General features: G+C 45.6%; 1 protein-coding gene across 7 annotated transcripts; it reads left to right on the forward strand.

Moving 5' to 3' along the window:
* The first annotated feature begins 234 nt into the window (after nucleotides 1-234).
* NBR1 (NBR1 autophagy cargo receptor) lies at nucleotides 235-26172 on the forward strand. 7 transcript variants are annotated; one of them, XM_060282283.2, is made up of 21 exons: nucleotides 235-384; nucleotides 2374-2484; nucleotides 4590-4652; nucleotides 5775-5793; nucleotides 7342-7364; nucleotides 8839-9042; nucleotides 9507-9572; nucleotides 10106-10314; nucleotides 11265-11426; nucleotides 12417-12623; nucleotides 13181-13337; nucleotides 14547-14834; nucleotides 17448-17600; nucleotides 17842-17917; nucleotides 19502-19663; nucleotides 19770-19910; nucleotides 20347-20677; nucleotides 20970-21067; nucleotides 21320-21398; nucleotides 22239-22347; nucleotides 24180-26172. In XM_060282283.2, exons 1-21 carry the CDS (start codon nucleotides 274-276, stop codon nucleotides 24357-24359), a joined length of 2949 nt encoding a protein of 982 aa, XP_060138266.2. In that variant the 5' UTR covers nucleotides 235-273; the 3' UTR covers nucleotides 24360-26172. The 7 variants fall into 7 exon arrangements, with proteins under 7 accessions (XP_060138266.2, XP_060138265.2, XP_034991211.3 ...); XM_060282282.2 differs by having other exon boundaries at nucleotides 22242-22347; XM_035135320.3 differs by having other exon boundaries at nucleotides 20973-21067.
* Nucleotides 26173-27858: the final 1686 nt, after the last annotated feature.

Consider the following 27858-nt stretch of genomic DNA (forward strand, 5'->3'; position numbering starts at 1 on the left):
CCGGAAACGCACTTGAAGGCGCGCGGGCGGCGGGGGGGGGGAATGGCATCTTCCCTCGCAAACCCGGAAATTCCTTCTCGGGGCGATCGAATGCGTCACGCCCACTTCTGCCGCCGCCGCTGTTGTGGTTCCCAGCACCTTCCCCTGCCCACCGACCCCGCCTACCCGAGCCGCCCAATGGAATGAAGAGAGCGGCGTGAGCGGCGCTCGGCTGCGTCCAATCACCTCCCGGCAGCCGCTGTTGCGAGGGCCCCAGCCTCGGGTGGAGCCGCCATGTTTTTTCCCACGTCACAGCGCGGGGCGGGCGCGAGGAGGCGCAAAGAGAAGGGGCTGCCGAGACAGCTGCGGGCGGGCGCAGCTCCCAGGGGACCCGGCGGCGCGACGGTAAGGGCCGCTCTGTCCTGAGGCGGCGCGACCCGGAGCAGGGTCGCTTCGGTGAGCTGCGCTGCGAGGCTGGGGATTGCGGAGGGGAGAGAAGTATATCCTTCCGCCCTCCTCCCCCTTTCTGTAAACAACAACAACAACCACACTACAGTATTGTCTTTGTGGTTATTATGGAGTTAGTTCTTCTCCCGAGCTCTGAGGTGGCGGTGGGGTGGGGGGAGCCCAAGTTGCTTCCTTGCCTTCATTTCTGCACCTTCTTAAATATGTTGTTGAGGGGGGTGTTATTTTGTGTTTTGATATCATGTTTTTATTCTGTGAACCACCCTGAGATCTACGGAAGAAGGGCAGTATACGAATTTAGATGATGATGATAATAATAATAATAAAATTTCATAGGTGGGTGAGTATCCTACGTAGCATCGCCTCGCCTGCTGCCTGCCAACCTATTTCAAATGGAGCCCAGAAACACCATGGAAGCCCAAAGGGATGTTTAGTGGTGGTAGGAGATATCTCTCTCTCTGTGTGTGTGTGTGGTATACGCACACATACATACAAATATATATACACACACACGCCCCCCAAAAATATCTCCCATTCGCTAATATGTGGCTAAAGCTGCGTGATTCCAATGCCCCCAAGTGATGCTTGTCTCAGTTATGGTCTTGGAGTTTTCTCCCAAAAGGCAAATATGGTGTGTGGCAGTTGCGGCCTTTAAACTCAGGGTTGTTGATGTTTTGGCTTCAGGGCAATCTCTAGCCAACACAGGCAACTAGGTCAGATAGCCGAGTTTCCGGTATGCACCCTGTAAAAATGCAATTTCCTGTGCCCAGGGATTTACTCCCAAGGTGGTCCCCCCTCGGGAATATTTGTAGTGTTCCAGTTAAAACACAATCTGTATCTGCATTGTAGTTTCTGTATTTCAGCTATTGCAGGACTTCTCCCCACCCCTTTTATCTCAGCTGTGTAGTTTGTTTAACAGGTTGGGCTTCAGTCTGTGGGTAATATAACCTGCAATTGGGTTGTGTATGAACTAAGTGGTACAGTCTGTGCTCAACAGGGTTGAGGGGAGGACAAAGGAGAGATCAGGGTTGAGGGGAGGACAAAGGAGAGAACAGAATATACAGTATAAGGATAAAAACAATAGCAAGAGGTAGATGTACATGAACCCCAATGAAATCTGGTGTTAGAAAGTGTTTAAATAGTGGGTTCGTGGCTGGAGTAAAAGGTATTTCTGATCTTGGAAACTTGGTATAACACATTAGTATTTTACAAAATGTTCATTATTTGCATTAGCTCTTGTTGAAATCCCTGTTTTTCAGTTGTCATTAATCTGAATTTCTTAAAAGTGTAGTTGGCTTTGTTTATTTTTAAATAAGATGAGGTATTGGGTGGACATGATTACAGGAGTAAGAAATGTTAGTGGGTGGTGGTTAGGGAACTATATGGTCTAGTTTGTTTATGACGTTAGGGAAATTAGAGTCAGGTGACTGGAAGCATTAAATCATTCAAACAGCTGTCTGTGAGATCTAGAATGAATCTGGGCGGTGTCTGTAAAAAAAGAAAATAAATTGAGTGAGTGGCAATATCTAAATATTGGGTTGTTTAAAACTAAATAGCTTGGTCTAAAATCAGCTTTTTCTCTTGATAGCCTCACTTGAGACAGAATAAGTGTGTTACTTTATTATTTTACACTACATACAGCTTTTCAAAAGTTATTTACAAGTAAATCGGCCCAGTCAAAGTTCACTGTTGTAATATTAAAAGAGAAGCTGTGAGCAGGTACAAAGTGTTATTGCCTAAGCACTGGGGAACCATGGTGCTTGGCTGGCTGACAGGGGGGCCAGGACAGGACAGGGAGGGCTTCAGGAGCAGTAAGAAAAACATTCAAGTAAACCAGAGCCCCAGCACCTCTTTTTCTGGAGGTGGTTGCATTCAATTCAAAGCATCCAAGCAGTTTAGATTTTAATTGCTTTCCTTTTCTTTCCATAGTCCTGCGGCATGGATCCACAGGTAAACCTCAGTGTGACCTTCCAAGGTGACACACAGAGCTTCCTTGTGTCAGATTCATCTAATACTACATGGGCTGATGTGGAAGCCATGGTGAGTTGGATCTATGTAGAATGAAACTTAACTCTGATTGTCAGACTTCCACATTTTTGCTTGCCATGATTAGGGCTGGGTGATTATATCGATATAGCATCCAAAACCGGTTTGAAATCCATATCATTATATTGGGTTCTTAAGTGGGAAGACCTCTGAAGCTAGCCAATGCTTCTACATGGCTCCATCCTTATTTTAGACATGTGATATGCTGTATTGGTATATCATAATAATAATAATTAATAATAATAATTTATTATTTATACCCCGCCCATCTGGCCGGGTTCCCCCAGCCACTCTGGGCGGCTTCCAAAAAAATATTAAAATACAGAAATCCATCAAACATTAAAAGCTTCCCTAAACAATCTTTAGCTGGTGATATATAGTGATATTGAAAACCAGATATCACCCACCCTTAGCCATGATAAGCTTGCCACTGCCTTCTGGCAAGCATGATAAACCCCAGCCCCCCTTCCCAGTTTGGGTCTGCAGAGGTGAGTGAGAATTGTCAGGCTCTTGCCCAGTGATTCCCACCCCTTACCAGCTCCAAGATAGAAAAATACAAAAGGCTATTTGGCTGCTGCCCTGCAGACATGGCTGAAGTGCCCCAGTCACACAGTGGCCAACCCAGCAACCCCTCATCAAATCTTTCCCATTTCAAACCTAATGTAGCAGTTTGTTCTTGACCTTGTGTGGGGACACAGTGCCAGGTCAGCTACAAAAAAGGGACAAACACCACTTTTGGCTTGCTTACCAAGGGTTGCCAAAGATAGTGAGTCCCTGGTGGTGATAACCATAAATGTAAGTTGAGTTCCCATTTAACTTTCTGAATGTCATTTGTGTTCTGTAGGCTCCATGGGGGCAAACAAATGAGGCCTGGCACACAGGAACTTGGTAGGAACTTCATCAGGAGCTAGATGGGGATTGAGCTACAATCCAACAGGATGGACTTTTATTTGAAGGGAGAACCTACTAGGAAGCAGAGCTGGTTACTCAGATCTGCTTGAAATACAGCGTTACCTTGGTTTAAGAGCAGTTTAGTTTATGAACAACTTGAATTAAGAACGCTGCAAACCTGGAAGTAGGTGTTTTAGTTTGTGAACTTTGCCTTGGAAGCAGAACATGTTCCGCTTCCTGTTGAGTGTGTTCCATTTGTAAATTGAGTCCCCCGCTGCTATGGCAAAGCACGCCTTGGTTTAAGAACGCTTTGGTTTTAGAACGGACTTCCGGAACGGATTAAGTTCGTAAACCAAGGTACCACTGTAGATCAGCACCTAGTACTGAAAGTGGCAGGAAGTGCATAGATCTCTGCAGTTCTACTGCTGAAAGAGAAGCCCGGCTGAATGTAATTCCAGTGTTGTCTGCCACAAAGTAAAAGAAATTCCCACTTACTCTGCCTCTAGGCCGAGGGATAGTTTGGCTGGACTTTATCATGAGCTTGATTTGCCCTTTGTACACAGGTGTTTACCTTGCTTGTACATTACTGGCTTGCAGTGAGTGGAGCATTACATGATTGGTGCAAAGTACATTTTCTCTGGAGGGCCTGGCAAATATTTTTGGGATATTACTTGGAGTCCTCAGATTCTCTGGAATTTCATACCGGGTGCAAAATTAAGCACTCTTTAGAATCTGCTGTTATTTCTTTTTGCCTTGCTTCTAGCCCTAATGGCTGCAAGGATAGGCTTAAAACCATGTGAGCATGATCTGATGAAATCCTGGGCACTGGGGGCAGGGAGGATGGACTGCTAAGCAAACTGTCCAGTGGTCAGTTTCAGTGCTGTTTGCTCCTCTTAATAACCAGGAGTTAGAAATATATACAGTACAGTATACAAAATAAATAAAAATGTGCAGGTATACTTAATTTGAATGACGTAAACAGATTATAGATTTCCATATTCTTGGTATAGAGGCATGAGCCTTTAAGTGCAGTATATATAGCCAGGTTGTGTGAGGAAGGGGGAATCCCTCTTGGCCCCATTGAGCACATCTGAGGCATCTAAGAAAAGAGAGTAAGAGTCTTTCCTGGAGACACTATCTCCACCCGTTTATCTTTCTGTAGTGGATTGCATAGCAGTCTAGTTCACTGCACTTCCATTCTCTTGCAGGTGAAAGTCTCATTTGAACTGAATGATATCCAGATCAAGTACCTAGATGAGGATCAGGATGAGGTACATTATCTCCACAGTTCCTGCGTAGGGTCTGTTTTAAATGTGAAAGTTTGGGGGGGAAGGTTTACAGAATCTGGCTCCGTTGATTCCCTATAAAGAAACGTGCATCTCTTATAAAATAGCTTCCTTTCTCAATCAGTGAACGCTTGTTCTGTATTGGGTAATATTTAGTCTTTGGGTTCTCTCAATCTTGAAGCCTGTTTTAACAGCATGAGGATTCAAAGGAGTCAGAATAATTATCCTGAAACAAAATCTTCCTACAACAGGAATAGGGAACATGTAACTCTCCAAATGCAGTTGAACCACAACGCCCATCAACCCTAGAACATAATGTCCAGTGGTTGGGGATGATGAGAGTTGTAGTCTTAAAACATCTGCTGTGATATTCCTGTTGCATAAGGTGTACTGGCTCTTTTCCACTGTCTGACGTTTTTTGTCTACATTGGATCAGTTGCACGTCACAAACTGAACACCACTCTAATGCCAATAGGCCTGGTCTTGCTTACGCCAGGAGAAGGGAGTTGAGTTCTTCATTTTTTACCGGAAGTCAGTCTTTCTGTGTTCAGTACATTCTGGTACCTGCCACTCCACATTTCTCCATTGCTGAGAACCAACATGCTAAGATTCCAAAATGAGGAAATCTTACTGCACTGAGGAGAGCCTGGGTCTCCTATTGTAACTTATTAGGCTAATTGGTGTCAGTGTCATTGTGTAGAGAACTTCAGAAGTGAAGTCTGTAACAGTCCTGCCCAAGAAGAGAGTTGTGGATTATGAAAAACTTGTATGTGTGGTGTTAGTGGGAGATCTGTAGCGTATAAAACTTGAATAAAGTCTGTCTGGTGTTTATCTGTTGCCCTGGGTCCAATCTCCTGAAACATAGCCTGGGTGGAGTTAACTGGGCTGGACAGTGCCTTAAATTATGAACCTACTTTGTGGGGTGGTAAGAAGAAGGGAAGCAAACTAATGATATGCAGGAGAGTGGCTTGAAACAATGTGAGTGGTGACAGAAGCCAGGCTACTGCTCTGAAATCCTGGATGAGAAATCCCCTTTTAATTTTAGGGTGGTGAAGGTGACCAGCAGCAGGGAATAAGCCTTCATTTGTTCTTGATTTCTTTTCACAGGTGTCTGTCAATACCGCAGGTGAGTTTCTGTTGCTTACTTGTAACATCTGATGAGGATTATCCACTGCATTTCTCTGAATAACGCCTGCATTTTTACACCCTGTAGGGGGGGAATTTGGGTACAAATAGTATTGCAGTTTTTCAAAGGAGAACATGTCTCACTTTCACCACATAAAGAAGTCTGCATTTAGTGAAGTTACAGGGTTTTCCTAGCAGTTCTCCTGTACAGATAGGAAGTAGCCTTTCTCACTGCAGTGTTGCTTGTTCCCTTTATGTAATTATACTTGAGACTTGCAGCCAAATATTTAACTGGCTCGCTCAAATTAAAATGTCATACAATTCCTGCTCTACCGCTTTGGGCTCTCCACACAGCCTTTTTTCCCCACTGCCTGTCTTTCCTACACCCTTCCTTGCTGACTTTGCATCTCTGGCTCCACTCCACTCATACAAAAGAGTTGATTCCTTTCTGTTCAATGACATATCACAGCAGCACAGCCAATAGCAACTGAGAGCAGGACTTGCAGGGAAATAGGCAAGTGTCAGGTTTTTTGTTTAGTCTCTTAGCACCCTATAACATTTTTTATGCCCTTGTGAGTCAGTTGGGCTCATGTATTTACACTGTTCAAGGTCTGAGAGTGCCAAATGTTTGGCTTTTAATAAACATTAGAATTGAATTAGAGCTGGAGCCCGGAAATGGCCAGACCCAAGTATGTATTGGGAATAGTGGGAGGTGTGACGTACTTGCTTATAAGCATCAGTAGTTAGCATAGGTAAACACTAAATAAATTAGGCAGATTTATGACGTTGTGTATTAGGACAGTAATCCTAGCCAATCAACAAGTGTTAATTGAAATGTCTAATTCTACTGGCTGAAGTTCAAAGCATCGAAAGGTTTATTGTTGTTGCTGCTGCTAAGGAATAACCTGGCATATTTTATTGCTGCTGCTGCGAACTTACTCCATTGTAGGCTCCAGCTTGTACAGGTATATATGTGTAAACAAACCATGTATCATAAAGACACCACAGACTCCGCTGTTTCTTATTCCCAAAAGGAAACATGGACTCCTGGAACCCCTGAAGTCTCATGCATCGTTTGGCAGAAATAGTGGTGGCATGTAATAATATATATTTGGGCCTCTCTGACTCAGGCTATAAAATCTGAATACTTCCCAAACTGGAGGAAAGCTGAAATGTGATGTACTCACACAATCCAGGACCCTGTAATGGTTATTTTCTTTTCAAGTTGGAAACTTTTTTTGCATATAAGATTTGAAACTCAGAACATGGGTTGTGCTCTCATTATAGCAGTCAGCATTAAATAAGTCTCTTAAGTTCATGCATTGCAGAAGGAATGTAGGAATTTCCCCTCACATCCTTGAATGGGCCTTGAATTGGGGGGGGGGACTGGGTTTAACGCAGCGGCCAGAAGGAAGCCTAGTGAGTAGCATACAATTCATTCACGTAGCATAGGATTAATGTAAATGTTGATTTATAAAATGTGCAAATGTGACTTTTATTGCAAGTCTGAATACGGCAGAGCTCACTGTGACTTTCTCTCTCTTTGCAGAGGAATATGAAGAAGCTCTTAAGGTAAAAGATGTGACCAGCATTTATGGCTATTTTTGAAACAGTACAGCTACAAAATCCTGGGCATTCTTTGGTGTGGGAAGAGTCAGTGGAAATCTCTCCCTTCCACATTTCTCAGGGTTGTCAGATTTTACTAGTGGTTCTCTTAACACCCTGTGCCTTAAGCTCATTGGGAGTGATGATGTTATCGCTCACCTGTAGGAGCATTGCTTCCACATAAATTTCATATCTGAAGCAGAATGGAGGTGGGGGCTAAGTTTGAAGGCCTCCTTCACTGGTATGTCTGCTTGTGACACACTTTTGCTGCTGTCAAAAAGAATTTACATATTTTTTCTAGCCAAAGCTAATAGGCCTACCTTGCATGAAATCTGTGACATCCAGTGCACTCATTTTTTTGGCCCGAGGATTTCTGTTTGCACCAACAAATTTAGCAGAGGAGGGGGGGACATTCTGTTGTACAGCCAAAAGTCCTTGCACTGAAGGTTGCATATACCCCCCCCCCAATTTTGTAGATCGAGTATTTGCTCTGTGTCTGTCATGTTAAGCCTTGCAGGACTGTTCCTGTAATATTAAGCATACTTGAGAAGATGGTGCTTGAGTTGCGCTGTTAATTGTACTTTAGTGTAGGTAAAAGCAGCTACACTTAACACACACTGATGCCTTCCAGGGTGCTGTAAAGTTCTTGCGAATCCACACTACACTTTCATGATCACTTGTCTGTGCACTGATCTCTTAGCTGGACTGCTGTAACTCCACTCCCAGTTGGCACAGGACACCCATCTGCTAAGCTCCTCTTTTTCTCATGTAACTCTGATCACATCACCTTTCCCGACATTCTCATGCGGGTTGCCTGTCATGCTTCAAGGTTTGAGGCCTCACTTATAGCACTTGGATGTGCAGAGTACATTGAAGCCATTTTTTGGTGGGTGGGTGTTTTACCCTCTAGGCCACCCTGTGTGAGAGATCCTTTTTACCATTGCCATTTTACAGGCTGGCAGAATTAAAGCCGAGAAAGGTGACTTGGCCAAGGCAATGTGCATCAAGGCAGAATTGTTGGCTTGTCAATTTGCCCCATAAAGAGACTTGTGGTCTTGTGGGCGCGCTGCCTGATTTTTGCCATTCTCTTCTAGAAGTTAACCTTAGTTTGATCCTGGCCCCCCGCTTTTGATGGACATTTTTCATTTCCTGACACTGTTCCTAGGGTTCATTTCTTCATGTTCACCTTGCCAGCTACCTTTGGAAACAAACCAAGGCAGCATTCCTCAGGTTCAGAACTTCTCGTTTGCTCTGTTTCTGAGTTTGTGTGCATGTGCGTTTTGTTCTAACTCCAAACAGTTGTGTTTCCTCTGAAGAATAAGATTGATTGGTTCAAGGTTCGCATGTGATTTTCATTTTTGGCTTTGCCTCTTTAAGAAAGCCCTGCACAGGATTCATAGGGTGCATGTAAAAGTACATTAATTGTAAGCTCTTTCTTTAGATTGCAGTGAAACAAGGCAATCGGCTACAGATGAATGTTTATCAAATAAGCGCTCCTCTGGGCATGCCTTCACAGCAAGCCCCCGAAAAGGCTGAGAAAACCCAGAGTCCCAGAGATGGGAGGAAGCCCCTTGCCCACTATTCCATGCTTGCTCGGACCTTGGCTCAGGACAGAGATACTGGAAGAGAGAATGAGAGGAGACAGGTAAGAACAAAAGATGTTCGTCCCTGGAGCCATCCTGTTTGCCAGATGCGCTAGAAGCATAGCAACATGTTATGCGCTTCCAATAGATAGTTATAACACAGCTCCACAATTACACCCTCGCCAGATATTCTGCTTTCTGTAAACTCAAAGCTGTGCTGTTGAGAAGTAGTGGGAGATGCTTGCTTGCCTCTGGCTTTTCCACAGCTAAGGTAACTGAACACATGAGACAAATGCTCAGAAATGGCTCTCCACAAGTAGAAAGGTGCTGCTTATATTCTTGCCAGAAGAATGAAACTCCTGTTCCTAGCAGGAAGTTGGTGTTCATCTTTCTTTTGGAGAAAGAACACTGTGTCCTGCTTCAAAGAATGTGTGTATCTGTTTGCTCAGTCTCAAGTTAATTATGAACTGTGTACAAGGAAGTTGTGTGTTAAGTTGTGTGGTTACATTCCCCCCCTTTTTTTTAGTCTCCCCAGAGTGAGCAGCATCCCAGTGAGGCCCCTCCTGAGTGGTTCACCAGCTATTTGGAAAGGGTGAGTGCCTCTCCCCCCCCCCTTAGATTTTTATTTGTCTTTTCAGACTTTGGGGAAGGGGTCATTGGAGGGTTTCTCAAGCAGACCATGAGAACCACAGATTTCCACACACAAACACACACTTGTGCTTCCTTAACGTAATGGAGCTTGGCCCGCAAGTTGAAATTTGACACCACACTACATCAAATTGCAGTCTGGATAAATATCCAATGCTTGGCTCATATTGTTAAGAGGGCACTTAGTTGATCTTAAGTGCTGTAATGGGTGGAGGAGTTTTGTGGGGAATGCTGGCAGATCCTACTCCCAAACGTAGTGCATGTGGTAATCAAAAGCATATCAATATGGTGATTGTCCTGGGTTCCAATGTATGTGTTTGTGACCAATACTGTTTTGTTGTCATCAACCTATGTATTTCTTCCCAATCCTACCGTATCTCTGCATGCACCAGTTCTGGGACTGGGGAGCGGAGTGGGAATACCTTTTAGAGAAAATCTAGGTGACTCTGCTTATGGTGCACCTCTTCCCCTTTCCAGTTCCGGGAGCAAGTGGTTCAAGAGACTGTAGAAATGCTTGAACAGAAGCTGAGCGAGAAGCTCCTCCTTTCTGGCCAGCTCCCCAGCTCCTTGAGCAGCGCCACACACCACACCCCTGCGAGCCCCTCTGTGCAAGGAAACCCCTTTGACTGGCTTCTCTCCTGCAGTAACTGTCAGGCCTCTATCGTGGGTATTCGCTACCAGTGCAGGTAGGACATGGGCAGAAGGGTGAAAATGCAAATCGTGCAGCTGTGTTGGTTCTTTGTGTCCAGAATGTCCGGATTCGGCATCCAGAGACTCTCCGAGGGGAAAGAAAGGGAGGGAGGGTGGGTGTGTAGTTATGTAAAAGGTCAGAGTTCTAGTCCTTATGACCAAAATGATCCAAGGAAAATATTGGAAGCATGTTCTGTGGATTGAGAGGGGAATCCAATGACCTTTAAATCCCCTTTTTCATTGGCACTTCTGTTCTCTTCACCTGTTTGCCTTCTGTTTGCCTTTCTTAGTTTTTGTATACTTAAAAAAAACTGTATAAAGGCAAATCAAGCTACATCAGCAAGTTGAGGAATTCTCTTACTCATGTCTGTCCCTTCCTGATGCTTCTTCATTTTGGCAACCGTGAAAGGGAGATGAAGATGACAACAGAGCTCAGCTGCAGAGCTACTAAAAGACAAGAGCTTTGCTGTTTACCTCCACCACCAGCTAAACCCATTCAAAATGGTCTGGTAGTGAAACTGGTTGTCCTCCAGGGGTCAGTTTCTCTTCAACTTTCTGGGTCCTTTACCCACTCAGTTTCCCAGCTGTCAACCTCCCATCCAAACTTATATTTCAGTTCCCTTTCAAAAAGCTGCAGTGTTTTCAGAATCCTGTCGCTGGCACCTTCACACTAAGCCGTTAGAATGTTTGTGAACATGTCATGGCAATGCAAAAGCTCAGCCAATTGGGGGCGGGAAGGATGGTGGAATAGCTCACAGGCAAGGTAACGTTTTATGAGAAGTGAAATCTTTTAGCCTGCATGTTAACAGAATTAAAATTGCTTTTGTTTTATTTCAGGCTTTTCTCACATTTGTAATCACAGCTTAACACAAATTGATTTAACCAGTTCAGTTAGTAAAAGATGAAAAAGCTGTTGGGTATCTCATAGCCTTTCCTCTCTTGACAGTGTGTGCCCATCCTATAGCATCTGTGAATCATGTGAAACGGGGACGTATGCCCACGACCCTAACCATGTACTTTTGAAACTGAGGAAGCCAGTATTGTGCATCTCAGAGACGTATAATCTTGGGCAGTTCGCTCCTCGCTTCGCCACTCTAGAGCAAGCCAGGTACGTGGCCGACTTGCTAAGTTCTGCTCTGCAAACTGTGCATCACCTTGGATCTGCCTCTATATTTGGGGGTGGGGGTTGCTGGTAGTGGATAAGCACACAATTAAGAAAACCAGTAGAAGGATACTCAGAGGCCTGCAGAAAAGGATTTGGTTCTAAGTTCAATCAGTATGTAAATTTCAGTTTCCACCTGGCATCCTGTGTTCTATGGCTTTCTGTCTTCAAGCTTCTTTTGCCTACCTGTGTACAATATGCAATGAATGCAATGTGTAGTTTTTTTAAAGGCTCCTAGAGCAACTTAGAAATGTCAGTGACAAAAGACAGTCCCTGCCTTCAAACTTGCAGTCCAAACTGCCCAGCACAAAAGGAATAGGGAGGCAGGAGGATGCAGAGCAATCAGCTGGAATGGAAAGATTTTTAACTGAGAGGGGGAACCAAACATTGCTTGTCTTCCAGCATTTCCTGATGAAATGGCTGCTAATGGAAGACAGTTGAGGGTAGGAGCCTGATGGAGCTGATATTACAACAGAGTGTTTGGAGAGGCCCAGCAGTTCTTTCTCTTCCTCTGTCCAGCAGGCACCCAGGAGCCTACTGTGTAGAGCAGGCATGGTAAACCTGTAGCCCTCCAGAGAATATTGGACTCTCAACTCTCCTCATTCCTAACCACTGGCCTTGCTAGCTGGGGCTGATGGGAGTTGAGGTCCTACAAACATCTCAAGGGCCACAGGTTCCTTACCTTTTGCGTAGAATCTTCATGTCCCCATTTGTAATGAGATGCCCTACTGGCACCCAAGGGACCTTTGGAAGTGACGCTCAGCCCAGCTGAAGGAAACGGCGTCGGCAGCCGCCGCTTGCTCCCTCCAACTCTCTGGTAAACAGTTTCATTGCTACAACCCTGCTTACGCTGGAGATGAAACTCGGTTGCTAATAGCTGCCTGGGTCTACAGATCCTCCTGTAAGCAAACCAGTCTTTGCTTTCAACCCGCGCAGGCTTCAGAAACAGATGGACAAGCGCTTTCTGAAGGCGGAGAAGCAGCGCTTGCGAGCAGAGAAGAAGCAACGCAAAGCTGAGGTGCGGGAACTCAAGAAGCAGCTGAAGCTGCACCGGAAGATCCATCTCTGGAACTCTGTCCATGCTCTAGAAAATGCTGGCTTGACAGCTGCCAAATCGGAGAGCCTGCAGCCCAATACACTTCTGTAAGCAATCTGAGGACTGGGCCACATGGGGGAGGGCATGTTTGATCTGCATGTTTGGAGCACTTCTAGGCTATTGTGAATCTCTGCAGCACTTGTAACTTATTTGACTCTCTGAACCTTGGGGTTATATGCAAAGCACCACCAGCAGAGTTCTGCTAGCACAGTGGTGTTTCTGTTTCCTCTTCTTCCCCCAAACCCCCGCCCCAGTCTTGTGGAGCTGATCTTCAAGGCATGCATGGGGCTGCAGCAGAGAGGAGGGGAAAGTTACATTCCACTGGCACAAGTTGCTTGCCCTTGCGGAGCAGATGCATTGGATAGCACCCCTGGGATTTATAAGCTGGACTGCTGAGGATCCTTTGTACAAGATCCCCAGTCCCTTCTTAGACCTACCTCTCCAGAACACTCTGCTTGGGAGAGTCAGCGGTAGATTGCAGCTCAGAACTTCTGTTAAATGCAGATCCTTTAAACTTTAGATCTGCCTCCCATAAGTGGAGGGAGCGAACATTCCTTCTCTTAGCTTGAGATTAGCAACTACTGACTTTCCCCTCTCTTTGCAGTCCCCTCCAGGGCTGCCCAGTCATTGTCCCAACGCTGAGTGCTGCCTTTGTGGATGAGAATCTTCCTGACGGAACTCGCCTGCACCCAAGGACGACCTTCATCAAACATTGGCGCATGAGGAACACTGGCAACATGGAGTGGAGTTCTGACACTAAGGTGCGTTCCAGTGCTTAAGTATGTGCTGGAGCTGAGATCTCCCTGCAAGCGATGCCCTATTCCCCACACTTCCTTCAGCCCAGATATGTAGGTGCTGTTTTTGGTTACTCAGCAGCAACAGAAGGACATCCTGCAGAAGCACAACAGTGGACCTTCCGGATATGAACTGAATTCATTCTGGGGGTCCGTAGGTACCCTGAAAAGTCTGCAACATGAGGCACCGCTTCTGCGCATACACACGGCGCGATAGAGCACTTTGTACATGCATGCGGCGCGCAGAGCACTTCTGCGCATGTATGCGCGTAGAAACGCGGAAGTATACATTTCTGGGTTTGCCGCGTTCGCAACCCGAAAGTTACGATACCCGAAGGTAACATAACCCGAGGGTCCACTGTACTGCTTTCTTACTATTTCACAGGCTTCGGTACAGAGCCCTGTTGCCATCTTTTGCCTATCACCGCCTGTAAATTATTTGGGTGAGGACTTGGTTTAGATTCTCAGCCAGCCAACAACCAACATGGGGCATTGGCCCAGACTCCTAAAGGTGCAAAGCCCAAAGTGTGTTCAGGGCTGGGGAACCTTCATCCCCCCCCGATGTTGCTGGACTACAACTCCTATCATCCCTGACCATTGGCCATGATGGCTGGGGCTAGAGGGTGTTATAGCGCAACAGCTACAGTTTTCCCATCTCTGCCATAGTTGGTCATTTTTGCTGCCGAGCAAATGCAAAGCCGCAGGATTGATTTAAGAAACACAGTGAAAGCATTGACAAGTAGATTTTTTTGCTTTTTTTGTGGAAGGCACAGTAGGAGACCATGTTGTCAGATAAAATTGCTCTAACTGTGCCCCACAGCGAACACATTGCTTCTGAACTCGTTCCAAAGCTTAACCTCCCCTAGGTTGGGACACCATTATTTTAAAAGATATCTACCCACCCTCATTTAGCAAGTTAACCCAAAACAATATGGGAACAACCTTAGTCCCTCTGCCACCTTTGTTGGCTAGCCTTTAAGATTTTTTGTTTCCAGAGCAGTCTAGTTAATTCCTTAGAACAGACTCGCCGGGGGGGGGGGGGAAGCTAGGTAAAAGAAAAAGCTTTTTTTTGTTGCCGAAAGATGCTTGCGGTGAATGAGGCTCCCTTCACATGCTTGGTTGGGACGAGGAAGAAGTTAATGTCCTTTTGTTTTTTTCTCTGTCTCCATCCTTCAGCTGAAATTCATGTGGGGGAACTTAACTCTGGTGTCCTCGGACAAGAAGGATGTCCTTGTGCCCTCCCTGCTGCCTGGGCAAGAGGGGGTTGTCTCTGTGGAGTTTGTAGCTCCCCCAGTGGAAGGAACCTACACATCTCATTGGCGGTTATCACACAGAGGGGAGCAGTTTGGGCCCCGGATCTGGTGCAGCATTGTTGTAGACCCGCCCTCCAACACAGACTGCCCAGAGAATAGCAAACTGGTGTCCAGTTTCTTCCAGAATGGCGGTTCCCATTGTAAGAAAGAGGTGAGGCCTTTATTTTATATCTCTGAGCCTGTGTAAGTTGCTCTGCTTTCTGCTTCCCACCTTCCCTTAGATCTTTCTCCTCAGGCCTCTGCTTCTCTGCTCTCCGCATATATATATTTCCCCACTTCTTCTTTCAGCAACAAGGTTTATTCAAGTTCCTCGGCTAAATTAGCTTACTTTCCTCTTAAGACTCTTTACCAACAAATCATTGTTGAAAGAGTCATTTGTATTTGCAGTAATAATAATGTGTGGTGCAATAGGACATCGGTACCACTGTTTATATAATAAACTTTCATGTAACTACCTTCCTTAAGCCACCATGCCTCCAGGCACCCCTATTCCTCCCTCTCTCTCTCTCTCTCTCTCTCTCTCTCTCTTTCCTCTCTCTCTGTAATTTCAAATTAAACATTTTACGAACTTTAAAATATCCAGTGACTTCCCTTCTCCTTCTATGGTTCATAGTACATATCATACTTTGCCTGCATATTGTGCTATAACCATTCAAATAATTTTTTCACTTTTATATCACTCAAATATTGTTTACCCTGTTGAATTTATCTTAATGTTGCCAGCGATTTCAGCTGTGTACAAGTATTTTCCATATAGTCAATAAATATTTTCCACTCTTCTTTAAATATACGCTCTCCTTGCTCTCTTGCTCTGTGAGTTAAACCTGCAAGTTCTGCATAGTCTTAACATCTTACTTTGACAATCTTCTTTACAAGGGACCTCGCTCACTTTCCATTTTTGGGCTAACGAAACATGGGCCGCTGTTGTTGCACACATAAATAAACTTTCCTGGCACCTGGGAATTTCCCAACAAAAAGGACTCTGGTTTTTTGGGGGAAAGTAAATTTAAACATTTTTTTTCAACTCATCATATATCATTTCCCAATATTCTTTCCCCTTTCTACATGTCCACCACATATGAAAAAGGTTCCTCCTGAGGCGCCCCTATTTCTTGACCCTCACTTGTTTTTCTAGCCTTTAATGTACCAAGCCCAAACATTTTGGATCAACAACCCAATTCAGTATGAAAAGATTTTTTTGGGTTGTTTGTTTTTTAAGGCAAACTAGCCTCTCCTTCCCTAACAGAAAGCTGCACTGTTGGTTAGCATTTTGTCACAGACACCTTGCTTTCCCTTTCCTAATACAGTGGTACCTTGGGTTAAGAACTTAATTTGTTTTGGAGGTCCGTTCTTAACCTGAAACTGTTCTTAACCTGAGGTACCACTTTAGCTAATGGGGCCTCCCGCTGCCACCGCCGTGCGATTTCTGTTCTCATCCTGAAGCAAAGTTCTTAACCCGAGGTACTATTTCTGGGTAAGTGGAGTCTGTAACCTGAAGCGTCTGTAACCCGAGGTATCACTGTAGTTAGAATGTCTGAGTCAAGTCAGTGATGTCACAGCAGTTTAGCCAATGGCAAGTTGGGCCTCCCAAGTAGCAGAGATTAGGTTTGTGACATCCATTTAGTAACTCTGTTCAAACGTATACATGTCTGTGTTGCTTTTTCTTAGTCTCCCTTCTTCATTAAATTCTCTTGGAGCAGAGAATAGATAACAGTGGTGTGCACTGGCCCCACAAGGTTTTGTTCCTGTTGCCTCCAGGTGGAGCTGGGAATGACTTCTATTGCAAACCCTGAAGAGCTGGTGCCTGCCTGTGTAGGCAGCACTGCGGTAGTTAGACAGCTAACTACCTACAACCTACACAATATAATCCTCTTCAAATATCAATTCTACAATATTTTTTAGAATAAATTCTAAATTTCTTCCATTCCTCTTCCGTCTTCTTCTCTCCCCGGTCGCGTAGCCTTCCGGTCAGGTCAGCAAGTTCCATATAGTCCAACATCTTCATCTGCCATTCCTCCACTGTAGGTATCTTCGGTGTCTTCCAGTACTTTGCTAATAATACTCTCGCCGCAGTTGTGGCATACAAAAACAAATTCACATCTATACTAAGCAATTCTTTTCCTACTATGCCCAATAGGAAGGATTCTGGTTTCTTAAGAAAGGTGTTCTTCAACACTCTTTTCAATTCATTATAAATCTTTTCCCAGAAATCCTTGACTAATGGGCACTTCCACCACATATGATAGAATGTTCCTTCCACCTTTTTGCATTTCCAACATTTATTATCCTGGTTATGGTATATCTTAGCAAGTTTCACTGGCGTCAAATACCATCTATACATCATTTTCATCATATTATCTCTTAAAACAGTGCATGCAGTAAATTTCATGTTCTTCTTCCATAACCTTTCCCACTCATCTATCATAATATTATGTCCCACATCTTTTGCCCAAGGATTTTACAAGATCCTCCAAACATTCTGTGCGGTCTGCTATAGAGAATTGAGAGGAAGGTCGTTAGTCCCTGTGATTCCTTTGGTCTATTGGCACAGCCCATAATTAAGCATTTTCTATTTTTTTTCACTGCACCCCTTTTGCCAGGAAGCTTAAGCAACAAAATGGAACTCTAGTGCCCAAGAAACTTGTCGTGTATGTTGATGGCACAGTAAAAAGATGGAGTCTTTGCTTGCGCTAAATTAGGATGAGGCTGCTCGCCTTAAGAGTCACCTCCATGGTCTTTTCGGTGTTTCTCTTTCTCCTTATAGGAAAGACCCTCAAAGTTCAAGGGGCAAACTCTGCAAACTGCTGATGGTGCCACGACAGGAGGTGTGGCTGGCCGAGCTGCTCCACCAAAGCTGAAGAGCATCCTCAGTGCTAAAGAGTTCTACATCCCGTCAGTTGACCTGCTCACAGCTCAGGTGAAATGTCAGGTGCAAGCCAAGCTTGGAGACAGGGCGGGTTCACAGAAAATCTATAATTCCGTATTTGTTCTGCCCTTCAACACCAAAGATTCTGCAGTTAGGCAAGGCTGTTTTCTCTTAAACATTAATAAAACTTGGGTGTCTAGCTTACCAGGCGTGGTAGAGAGGGATGGAGATGGACTGTCACTGTCTTTTTATCCCCTAACTTGAATGCTTTTGATTCCTCCCTCCCTCCTAGGATCTGCTGTCCTTTGAACTGCTGGACATTAACATAGTGCAGGAACTGGAGCAGGTTCCACACAACACTCCTGGAGGTAAGCATCACCTCCACCCCAGGAGGTCTGTGGGTGGTAGTTGTGATGGGCACATCCTTGCCCCGTCTCCCCTAGAGATGCAGGTCTAGCACTCCATCAAGGGCCAGGGGCAGGAGCTGCCATCACTGGGCACCTGTCGGGACCCATACTTAATTAGGGACCCCTCTGTCTGTCCCCAGAGACTCCTGGTCCTGCTCCTCCTCCTTGCGGTTCTTGCTTGTTACCTGCCCTTTCAGTGGTAGAGAATGCCTCTTCTCTACCACTGAAAGGGGAGGCTGGTCCACTCAGAGCTTTTTGCCAAGAGGTCCCAAGCTTCCACCAATCCGGAACTGGCACTGACTCCTCTGAAGACCAGGGCAGGTTCTTCTGGCAGTTCCCCCTTGTATTGCCACAGCTGCATCTGAGGTCATCTGTGCTGCTTTGAAGCTGTGCTGAGGACTGTACCCCGATTTTGGCTTGCCTGTGGTTCAGTGCAGCTGGGCCATCATTTGCTTGCCTTGGACTCCCCCCTGATTGCTTTGCCTGAGCAGATACCATTTAGGGTTTTTATAGCTCTGTCCGAGACTGCCGGCCCAGTTGAATCATGGGCGCCCAAAGGCAATGAATTCGTAGCTTAAATCTGAGCTGTGTTGCCAAACTGAGCATGTGCGGTGCATTTCTTTTGCCACCAGGTAATTGAAGGAAATCCCTAGCACTTTCTGCCTAATTGGAACAGTTCCAGGAAGGTTTGAGTTCCTGCACCTGTGCAACACTTGAGGCAGTCAACAAAAAATAGTTTGGGGAATCTCAGGAGCAGGTCCCTGTTCCTTCAGGTGGCATCTTGCTCTTCCAGACATGACTTGGTACAAGTCACCCCTGCCCCATGACAGTTCCTTCCTGGAGAAGGCTGGCTGGGACCACATACAGGAAGAGAGCAGGGGGAGCACATGTAAACCACTGCCTGGTAATGGTGTGCAGGGCCAGCCCGCGGGCCGGCCGGTCCGCAACTCAGCTGCGCCCACGGCAACCGCGCTGTGCCTGCCTGCCCACCGCGCAGCAGCAGCGCCTGTGGCAGCCGCGCTGCGCCCGCCCACCCACCGCACTGGGAAACGGAGGGATCCGTCGCACCACGGCGCCAGGGGCGCTTAAGACGGCCCTGATGGTGTGTTACATTTCTTCTAGTTACAAGAAGGGACAATAAGCTACGCTTCATCCCCTGACAAACTAGAAGGTATTACTTAGCCTGCCTTGTGTCTCTGAGATTTCACCAGGCTCAAGCAATTCGAAGCCTATTTCAGCACTTCCATAAGTCCTAAAAGCATATGAGATTGAAAGCTGAGATTCTTAGAATGCTGAAATCTGCACCCAGTAATAAATTGTGCCCTTGCTTAGTTGCGTTCATTTGTTATTTTGAAATATGGACCTTCCCAATTATCTGGTGGTCTGAACTGTATCGGGCTGCCCCTTCAGCCTGTCCCATTGTTTCAAGTCTCTGTATAATAATTTGGGTTGGCTACTGAGGATGAAGATCAAGCCCCCAGCTTCTAGGGCTGCTTGAGTTCTAAAACTTGCGACGAGTCCTAATGAGAACATTGCGTCCTACAGATGCCCAGGCAGGGAAAGGGAAGGCTGAGAATCTGGCTAACTCAGAGGAAGGAGAGGAAGACATGAGTGGGACCCAGTTTGTTTGTGAAACAGTAATTCGTTCTCTCACCTTGGATGCTGCGCCTGACCACAGGCCCCCACAGAGGAAGGAATCGTTGCAGAGTGAGTGTTTGATTTGTCATCCTGCTAAGCGCATTACAGTACATGTACAGAAAAAGCTTAAGCTGATAACTCATTTCGATCGGCTCCTGTGTTTTTGTTGATTTAGGTTCTCTACAAGCACTACAGGACAATGCCCACTGCAGCCCAAACAAGGACCCCGTTAGGATAGAAAATGTTCCTTCTCCAACACCACAGGAACCAGAGTCCAAGAATCAAGGCATGGAGGTGGCCCAAGAACCTGAATTTGGTAAGAAGTGGCTAGAGTTTGCTTCTTTGAAAGAGGGACCAAGTCTCTCTGCCCCATGGGTGGAAAAAGCCTATAATAGATCCCCATGCTCAAGAAGGATAAATTCAAACTGGAATAAGTTCAAAGAAGAGCATGATATGGGGGTGGTGAAACATTTCTTAGGAGCCAAGATTAAGAGCTCTTCCATTTTATTTCTCCCAGCTTCTGTTTGCAGCTCTGCATTGCTTAGGCTGATCTATGGAAGTGACAGGACCGTACTTTTTATTGTTTTACAGCCGCACAAAAAGGCTTTTGGGGAGAATATATTAGTTTTATGGTGCCCAATAGGACAAAACAAACAGCATTGAGGAAAAGATTCCTGCATTGCAGGGGGTTGGATCAATAGCAAGGGGCTGCAGTAGTCTTTGTAATGAAATTGTCCTGCTGCTTCTCCTAGAGGAACTCCTGCTGCAAGAAGGGGAGGAATCGAGTGATGGAGAGACCGTGGATGATGCCAAGGATGAAGTCTGTAGCCAAGCATCCTCTACCTCCTCTGAGGATTACATCATCATCCTCCCAGAGTGTTTTGACACCAGCCGCCCTCTGGGCGAGTCTATGTACAGTTCTGCGCTCTCTCAGCCCAGCTTGGAAAAAGTGGCCGAGGCCTCGGCAAGTCCTGCGGGAGAGAACCAACCCTCAGCTCACAGTATCAACGACATGCTAACCACCTCGCAGACACTGGACGAGATGCCTCTGACCCCTCAGATCCTGGAACCACAGCCTGCAAGGTACCAAGTGGACCCGGAGCCAAAGTGTGCTAAGACTTCTTTGTCTCTGTAGTCATAAGCAACCTTCAGAAGGAGATAAAAAAAGGGGTCGGCTGCTGAGTTTGGGCCTAGTGTGCCAGCCAACCAAAGCACAAAAATCCAAACGCAGGCGAAACTAAGTAGGGTGTGTTACTAGGGAATTGGCTTGATTGTGTAGTGTAGACATATGCTCAGGCTTGGTGGGTGTGCTTTTTCTAAAGTTTCTGGCTACCACACCTTCCCACATGCCTGCTTTTCTTCCATTTTCTAACAATAGATCTCTGGCCCCTCCCCAAAACAACAGCTCCCAAGAAACAAGTGTTCCCAGTGGAGAGGATGCCTCTTGGTGGGTTCCAGACCAAACCAGAGAAGGTACTGTGCTACGATTTACAGGCTGGTAATTGGTTAGCAACTGCTCCTAACTCAAATCATTAGTTTTACAGCCCACCCTCTTCCAGAGCCTCAAGGTGGGTGGTGGCAAATCAACAAGAGATGTGGTGCTGCTTTCATTAAATAGTTTCAATGAGGGGTAATGCTGTTCCCCATTAAATCTCTCTGATAGTTGTTATTTGGTTCTTTCCTGCCAGTTCCTGCTCTCACACTCCCAAATAATTTCTTTTCTAGTGGTCCAAGGAGCAGGTGTTCCTGAACCACTGCCTGCAGGGAATGTAAATAGCACACCAACATGTCCAGAATTCTCCAGGTAATAGAAGCTGGGTCAGGCTGGAATTTTGTTGTGATCTGCTGGGCAAGTGGTATCTGTCCTATTTCTCACTGAAAAACAAGTGTCTGTTTCTGTATGCTTTGACATCCCCTCCCACTCCTACCCAAAATGCCCACTGTCAGCTGTGTAAACTTAATTTATGCTAGGCAAGATGTTCTCCTTGAGTTGCAAACTGCACTGTGCAAGTACGCAGGCTGGCAGTGACATTTTTATGAGAGATGTCTGTTGTTCATAAGCGGACTTGTACCTGTAGCAAATAGATAGGTATTATCTGACTACTGTATCTTTCTTGCTTTTACCTGCCTTGTTTCTTTCTTTGTATCTTATTGCTGTTTTGTTGTATTTGTATTATTGTGGTTAGTCTCACCTGAGCACCATTTACGTAGAAAGGCAGGATTGAAATTTAACAAATAAAAATTTGGCCCATAGTGGGAATTCAGCAACTTGAACACAATAGTTTTTGTTTTTTTAATAAGGGGCAAACTTCTGGCTAATATGGCTGCTAGGATGGGCATGAAAATGAATGGGAAATGCCTTGTGAAATCTCGGGGACAATTACTTCTTTTCATTTAATACCCCAAAAACCCTTTTCTCTAGAACTTTTAATTTGGCATGCAAAGGGTTCCTGGGCACTTGTTCCATCCAGACATGAAACCTTCAGCAAGGTTTCTGCATTCTCTTTTCCCGAAAGCTTTGGCCCAAGCATTGCCTCCCATTTTCCTTACCGTTAAGCCAAACCCCAGCATGTGCCCTGTTAAGACACCCTGCTCAGTTGTTTTACTTTTGTTATTTCTGTCCTCTAATTCCAACTTAACTCAGCAGGCACACCCATGGGAACAGCCTTGCTGGTGACCTCGTGAAAGGGGCCTTGTCAGTGGCTGCCTCTGCTTACAAGGCGCTGTTTGCTGGACCACCCACTGTGGAGCAGGTAGGCAGCTCCTTGGGATGAAAATGCTCCCCCTGGAATGGGCAAGAAAGGGATTGGAGCAGAGTTTGCGTATTTTGTCTCTCCATGTACAAATTTGCAAGTACAAATTTGGTGTTACATGCATGTGAAAACAGGCTTCTAGCTTTTGTGGCTGCAAAATGAACTTGAGAACATGTGGCACCAGGGATTGCTACGGCCCAGAGCAGGCTGCTGGCCACCAGATAAATATTTCCCATTTAAATGTTGCTTGGGATGGCAAGAAAGAGTATGTCCCCGTAGTCAGATTAGACTTCCTCTGATGGGAACCTGAACAGAAAATAGGGACGTTTGTTGTTGGGCAGGTAGGCGAAGAGGTCAATTGCTGGTGTCTCAAATCAGCATTGGATGGCTCAGAAGACTCTGGGTTTGATGCTCTGATCTCCAGAATGTTGAAAGCTCAACCTTGTAGTTGTGGATTCCTTGGAAGCCGTGGGCTATCAGGAAAAGCAAGGAGGAGGGTAGCTTCCTAAAACAAGGATTGGGATCTTGCGCTCCCTTGAATGCTCACATGGGCCTTGCCCATCTGGACAAGCCATTTTGAAATGGCTTTGGAAGACCTTCAGCATCACAACAGATGGCCCTTGGCTCCAGCAAGTTGGTGCTGTGTCATTTCGTTGGGACAGTCTTGCTCTGTCAGACTGCAGCAATGAGCTGCTTTTGAGCTGCTTTGTTCTTTGGACTAGTTGCCACTAGCCTCCTGTGTCTCACCATGCTCCAGAACCAGAGTGGAAAACCTTACTTGCTCCCATTGCATTCTGGTTGACTGGTGTTCTCTCTTCCTTTTGATGACCACTGGGCAGTGGGAGAAGTAAGCACACGCAGTGCTCCGTCCTGTTAAAAATTAATAGATAGCGATTGGGAAAGGAACTTGGATTTGTGAGCAAAGGTGGAGCTACCTTCCCATCCACTCTATGCTGTCAGAGAGGAGAGGAGATGGGGAGGGTAGAAAATATCCTGTCGCACCTGTAGTTGGCAGCAAGGATTCCAGAAATTCCATAAAAGGCAAAGGTAAAGGACGCCCGCCAGTTAAGTCCAGTCGCAGACGACTCTGGGGTTGCGGCGCTCATCTCTCTTTACAGGCCAAAGGAGGCGGCATTTGTCTGTAGACAGTTTTTCCGGGCCATGTGGCCAGCATGACTAAGCTACTTCTGGCGCAATGGAACACCGAAACCAGAGCAGCGCACGGAAACGCAATTTACCTTCCCGCCAGAGCAGTACCTATTGATCTACAGTACTTGCACTTTTTGGCGTGCTTTCAAAGTGCTAGGTTGGCAGGAGCTGGGACCGAGCAACGGGAACTCACCCCGTCCCGGGGATTCGAACTGCCAACCTTCTGATCAGCAAGCCCAAGAGGCTCAGTGGTTTAGACCACAGCGCCACCCGCGTCCCTCATAGTGCTGCAGAAATAGGCAGGATCAAAATGGGGGTGGTTGCTTCATCCACCAGAGTGATGTGAAAGCTACCAAAAAGTGCAAGTACTGTAGATTAATAGGTACTGCTCTGGCGGGAAGGTAAATTGCGTTTCTGTGCAAATGCTGCTGACTGTGGAATGAGTGGGAAGAGTAACCCATATATTTTGTCCGCTGTGAAGATAAAATAATGGGGGGAAAGAGGTTTCCTGAAAGAAAGGTGGGATATGAATATAATTAATAATTGCCAAGATAACATCCTCTCCTGTGGCATTTTGGGATTTATTTCATGGGTACAGATTGGGAAATGCATTGGCAGAGAACCCTCGATGTAAGCATGCATGTTTCCTGGTTTTGATCATTCTCCTCCTTCCATCCTTCAAGGCTCTTCCTGTGGCCACCGAGGATCAAATGAACCCCTTCCTGGCCAACCTGAGCGAGATGGGCTTCTGCGACCGGCACCTTAACCTCAGGCTGCTACGGAAACACAACTGTGATATGTCCCAAGTTGTCACTGAGTTGCTGCAACTGAGTCACAGTGATTGGTACGAAAACCAGTATTGAACCTTTCCCCTCACCGTGCTCATTAAAACCTGAGCAGTAAATGGCACCAGCAGCTTCCAGCTCCCTTCTGTTCCAGCACAGCAGAGATGGCTTGGCTTCTGTTTCCCATTGCATCATGGTTCATCACCACCACTACCACCAGTATCCAATGACTCAGGCGCTAGGATTTCTTTAAAACACTAAGGGTTGTTCCTTCCTCCCTTCTCCAAACTGGCATAATACCATATTTTGTTGTAGTAAAAAGAGGTGAATGTACACACGAAATACATGTGAGCTGTGTTCCTACGAATTTTAGGGCTTTCGTTCATGAGCTGCAAGCAAGCAAGCAAACAAGAACCAGAGACTTGAGGGGCCTTCCTGTATTGTTCCTACCAATCTGTTGGCGGCAGCGGCGGAGCTAAACTAAAGACCAGCTCTTCCAGATTCTGTTCTCTCATGAAGGCAGTGGTGGAGCTGTTTGTCCTCTAGTTTTGGAATCTTCCTGCATTTTGTTGGAGCAATAATCCCACCAGCATTTTCATGTTGTGTTTTGCAGACGCTACTTTAAAATGAATTCGTCGTAGTCTAGCTGTTGGCGTTCTTGGCCAATCCCATCAAAACCTAAAACGCTGCTGTTTGCTGTTAGTTATTGGGAGTGAAATAGACTGAACGGAGCAAAGTTCGGTAGCAAGACTGGGTGGGTGGTTTGCCATAAAAAATACCAAAACAAAGAGCAGTTGCTCCTCCTGTGTAAATCTTTAGAGGTATTATTAATAGCTATTATAACTTAAGTATTTGATTGACACATGGTCAAGACATGCTTGTTGGGGAAACGACACAAAACTATTTTTGTAGACCCATTCCTCTATCATGAGTTTGTTTAAATGAATCTCACATCCAAGATTTCTGACCCACCCTGCCCAGCTATTGGACCAATTTTTTGGGGGGGGGGAGGAATACACAGTTTTTAACAAACGTTGATGCAATTTAAACGTGCTACTAATGCCCTTCAATATGCATTTGTATAATATTGAGCATAAAAGAACATGAAGGGAAATGCTGGATCAGAGATGGCATTAAGGGAGGCAGTTTCTCCCATCCCATCAGGGAAAAGAGACGGAAGAAAATTCTGCCCAAACCCCATTGAATAAACAGGATGTGTGCCCATTCCAACTGGATTATTTAGCTCTCGGGTGCTCTTTTGACTTTTCAAACAATATAAAAAGAATGGCTGCTATCGTTTAAAAAAGACACAGGTACCCCCGGAGATGTGGCTGAACCCATACCTGGTTTTTGTGTGGTGGGGTAAACACAGGTCTGTTTTTTTTCTTGTGACTTTGGGCTAATATGATTGGGAGAGGAAATTAAGAAATGATGGAAGCGATTAAGACTCCTTTTTTCTTTAGAAGAGGGAAAACAAAATGAAACACCTACTTCTGCAGTGCACTGCCTTTCCCCACCTTCATTTAACTTGTGCATGGAAAGCTACATATCTCTGATCAGAGATCTCCAGATTAGGACTTGTTTTGCTTTGGGTTGATGGGTGAGAATCTTGGTATTCCTAGGTAGGTCATATTGTTTGACTTGAATTAGTTCTTATTGCTACCAGTCCTATTGGCAAACCTCTTGTTAACCCTGGTAGAGAGATCTTTCTTTTTAGGTTTCATAAAAGCTGAACTTTTCTTTCGTTGGCTTCATATATTTTACGAGAGGGGTGCATGGATGATAATTTTAAAAAGTGCAAATATTAAGATCTTTGTATATTGCTTAGAGTAAACACTTTGAACAGTCTTTGGGGTGTGACAAATGTGAAAATAAAGTATACATTAAATAAGTAGCCTTGCGTTTATGAAAATAAAACCAGCTCACCAAACATTCCTTGCTGGGTGGGGTTTATGAGGGAAACCATTCTTAACCTTATTTCAAAAAAAGTAACTTCCACTGAAATGAAATATTTCAAGTAAAATTGGGGTGGCAGGGCTTCTAGAGTGAGGCACACGTGTTTATATTCAATGGCAGTAGGTCTAGTGCTTTTTTTAGCTGGGGGGCATTTCCTACACCCCTCAGGTGGGTGCCATTGAAGACTGGCATTCTCCCCTCCTGATTCTACTTCTGAGAAGCCCAAAAACCCAAAACTTTCAAGTCAAAATGGAAGCTGGCCAGCATGGGCAAGTCTACAAATTTTTTATCTACGGCTTCACCTAGCTCCTAGCTGCATTTGGTCAAGCTACATAGCGGGGCCAATTCGTATTTCCTTTTCTTCAGACCGTCTCCCATGTAGCAGCGAAGGGCTTTAAAGTTTTCCAGCCAGGCCTCCGTCATTGCCCATGCATGCATTTGTGCAAGGGCCCTTCCAAGCTGCCCTAGCTATCCGTCTGAACCTAAGAGAAGGAGAGAGGCAGGCAGGGGAACATTTAACCTGCACCAGAACCAGAAGCGACCCCTAAACCAGCTAAAGGGACAGCTTGCATTGGTTTTTAGCACCTCCCCGGGCGCTGAATGCAGCTGTTCTAAACGGCCATTTGTTCAAGGCTGCCCCGAGTCACCTGTCAACTTACTGTCATCATCATCAGTTAATTTTATTATTTATACCCCGGCCATCCGGCTGGGTTTCCCATAACAACTTCATAGGGAGTTCTGGCACCTATTTTTCTTGGGGGGGGGGACCAAATAGGTCTGAGGATTTGCTTACAAGAAAACATCATTACACTGCACAAGTGTTGTATAAAAGGTTGTCTCTCCCCTTGCCACTAGAGGTGCTAAGATAAATTACTGGTAAGTGCTGCCTACTAAATGCATGGCACTGTTGTTTTGCTCAAGCCCAGAGCTTGAGCTGAACCCAGTGCCAGAGGTCTGTGGGAGCCATGAAGGACTCTGTACGTGCACATGTGTCTCAGAAAACAGCAGTGGGAATACCTTTCAAGTAATGTATCCCTGGTTTTTTTAAAGAGCTTCTGAAACAGCTCTTTAAAAAAAACCTCATCAGATTGTTTGCTAGATGCAAAATCCACTGTTGAAAAGAAGTGGGGAAAGCACAATAGTCAGCAAACTCAGCAAACTGCTTCAAGTATCCTCAAGGGTTGACTTAAGGCAGGCATCCCCAAACTTGGGCCCTCCAGATGTTTTGGACTACAGTTCCCATCTTCCCCGACCACTGGTCCTGTTAGCTAGGGATCATGGGAGTTGTAGGCCAAAACATCTGGAGGGCTGCAGTTGGGGGGTGCCTGACTTAAGGCATGGCCAGACTTGGCCCTCCAGATGTTTTGGGGCTACAATTCTCATCCCTGACCACTGGTCCTGTTTGCTAGGGATGATGGGAGTTGTAGTCCCAAAACATCTGGAGGGCCAAGTTTGGCCATGCCTGACTGTCTTAAGCAAACCAAGGGACAATTTTTATAGCACAAGTGTTTAATAATTAGCTGGCTTTTTGATAGAACAGAGACTTAACCACATAAAGAGCTGCTTATATTTCTGTTGGTGGCAGTGAGGTAACCAGATGCACACAACAGCTTGGGCAGTT

The sequence above is a fragment of the Zootoca vivipara genome, chromosome 12 (genome assembly GCF_965207765.1).
Source record: "Zootoca vivipara chromosome 12, rZooViv2.hap1.1, whole genome shotgun sequence".
Classification (NCBI taxonomy): Eukaryota; Metazoa; Chordata; class Lepidosauria; order Squamata; family Lacertidae; genus Zootoca; species Zootoca vivipara.

Bases quoted from the DNA above. Each gene is read 5' to 3' on its own strand.
- NBR1 (XM_060282283.2), top strand. From the start codon at position 274: ATGTTTTTTCCCACGTCACAGCGCGGGGCGGGCGCGAGGAGGCGCAAA. The intron at 7,365-8,838 runs GTAAAAGATGTG...CTCTTTCTTTAG, and splicing joins AATATGAAGAAGCTCTTAAG to ATTGCAGTGAAACAAGGCAA. The intron at 12,624-13,180 runs GTAAGCAATCTG...CTCTCTTTGCAG, and splicing joins CTGCAGCCCAATACACTTCT to TCCCCTCCAGGGCTGCCCAG.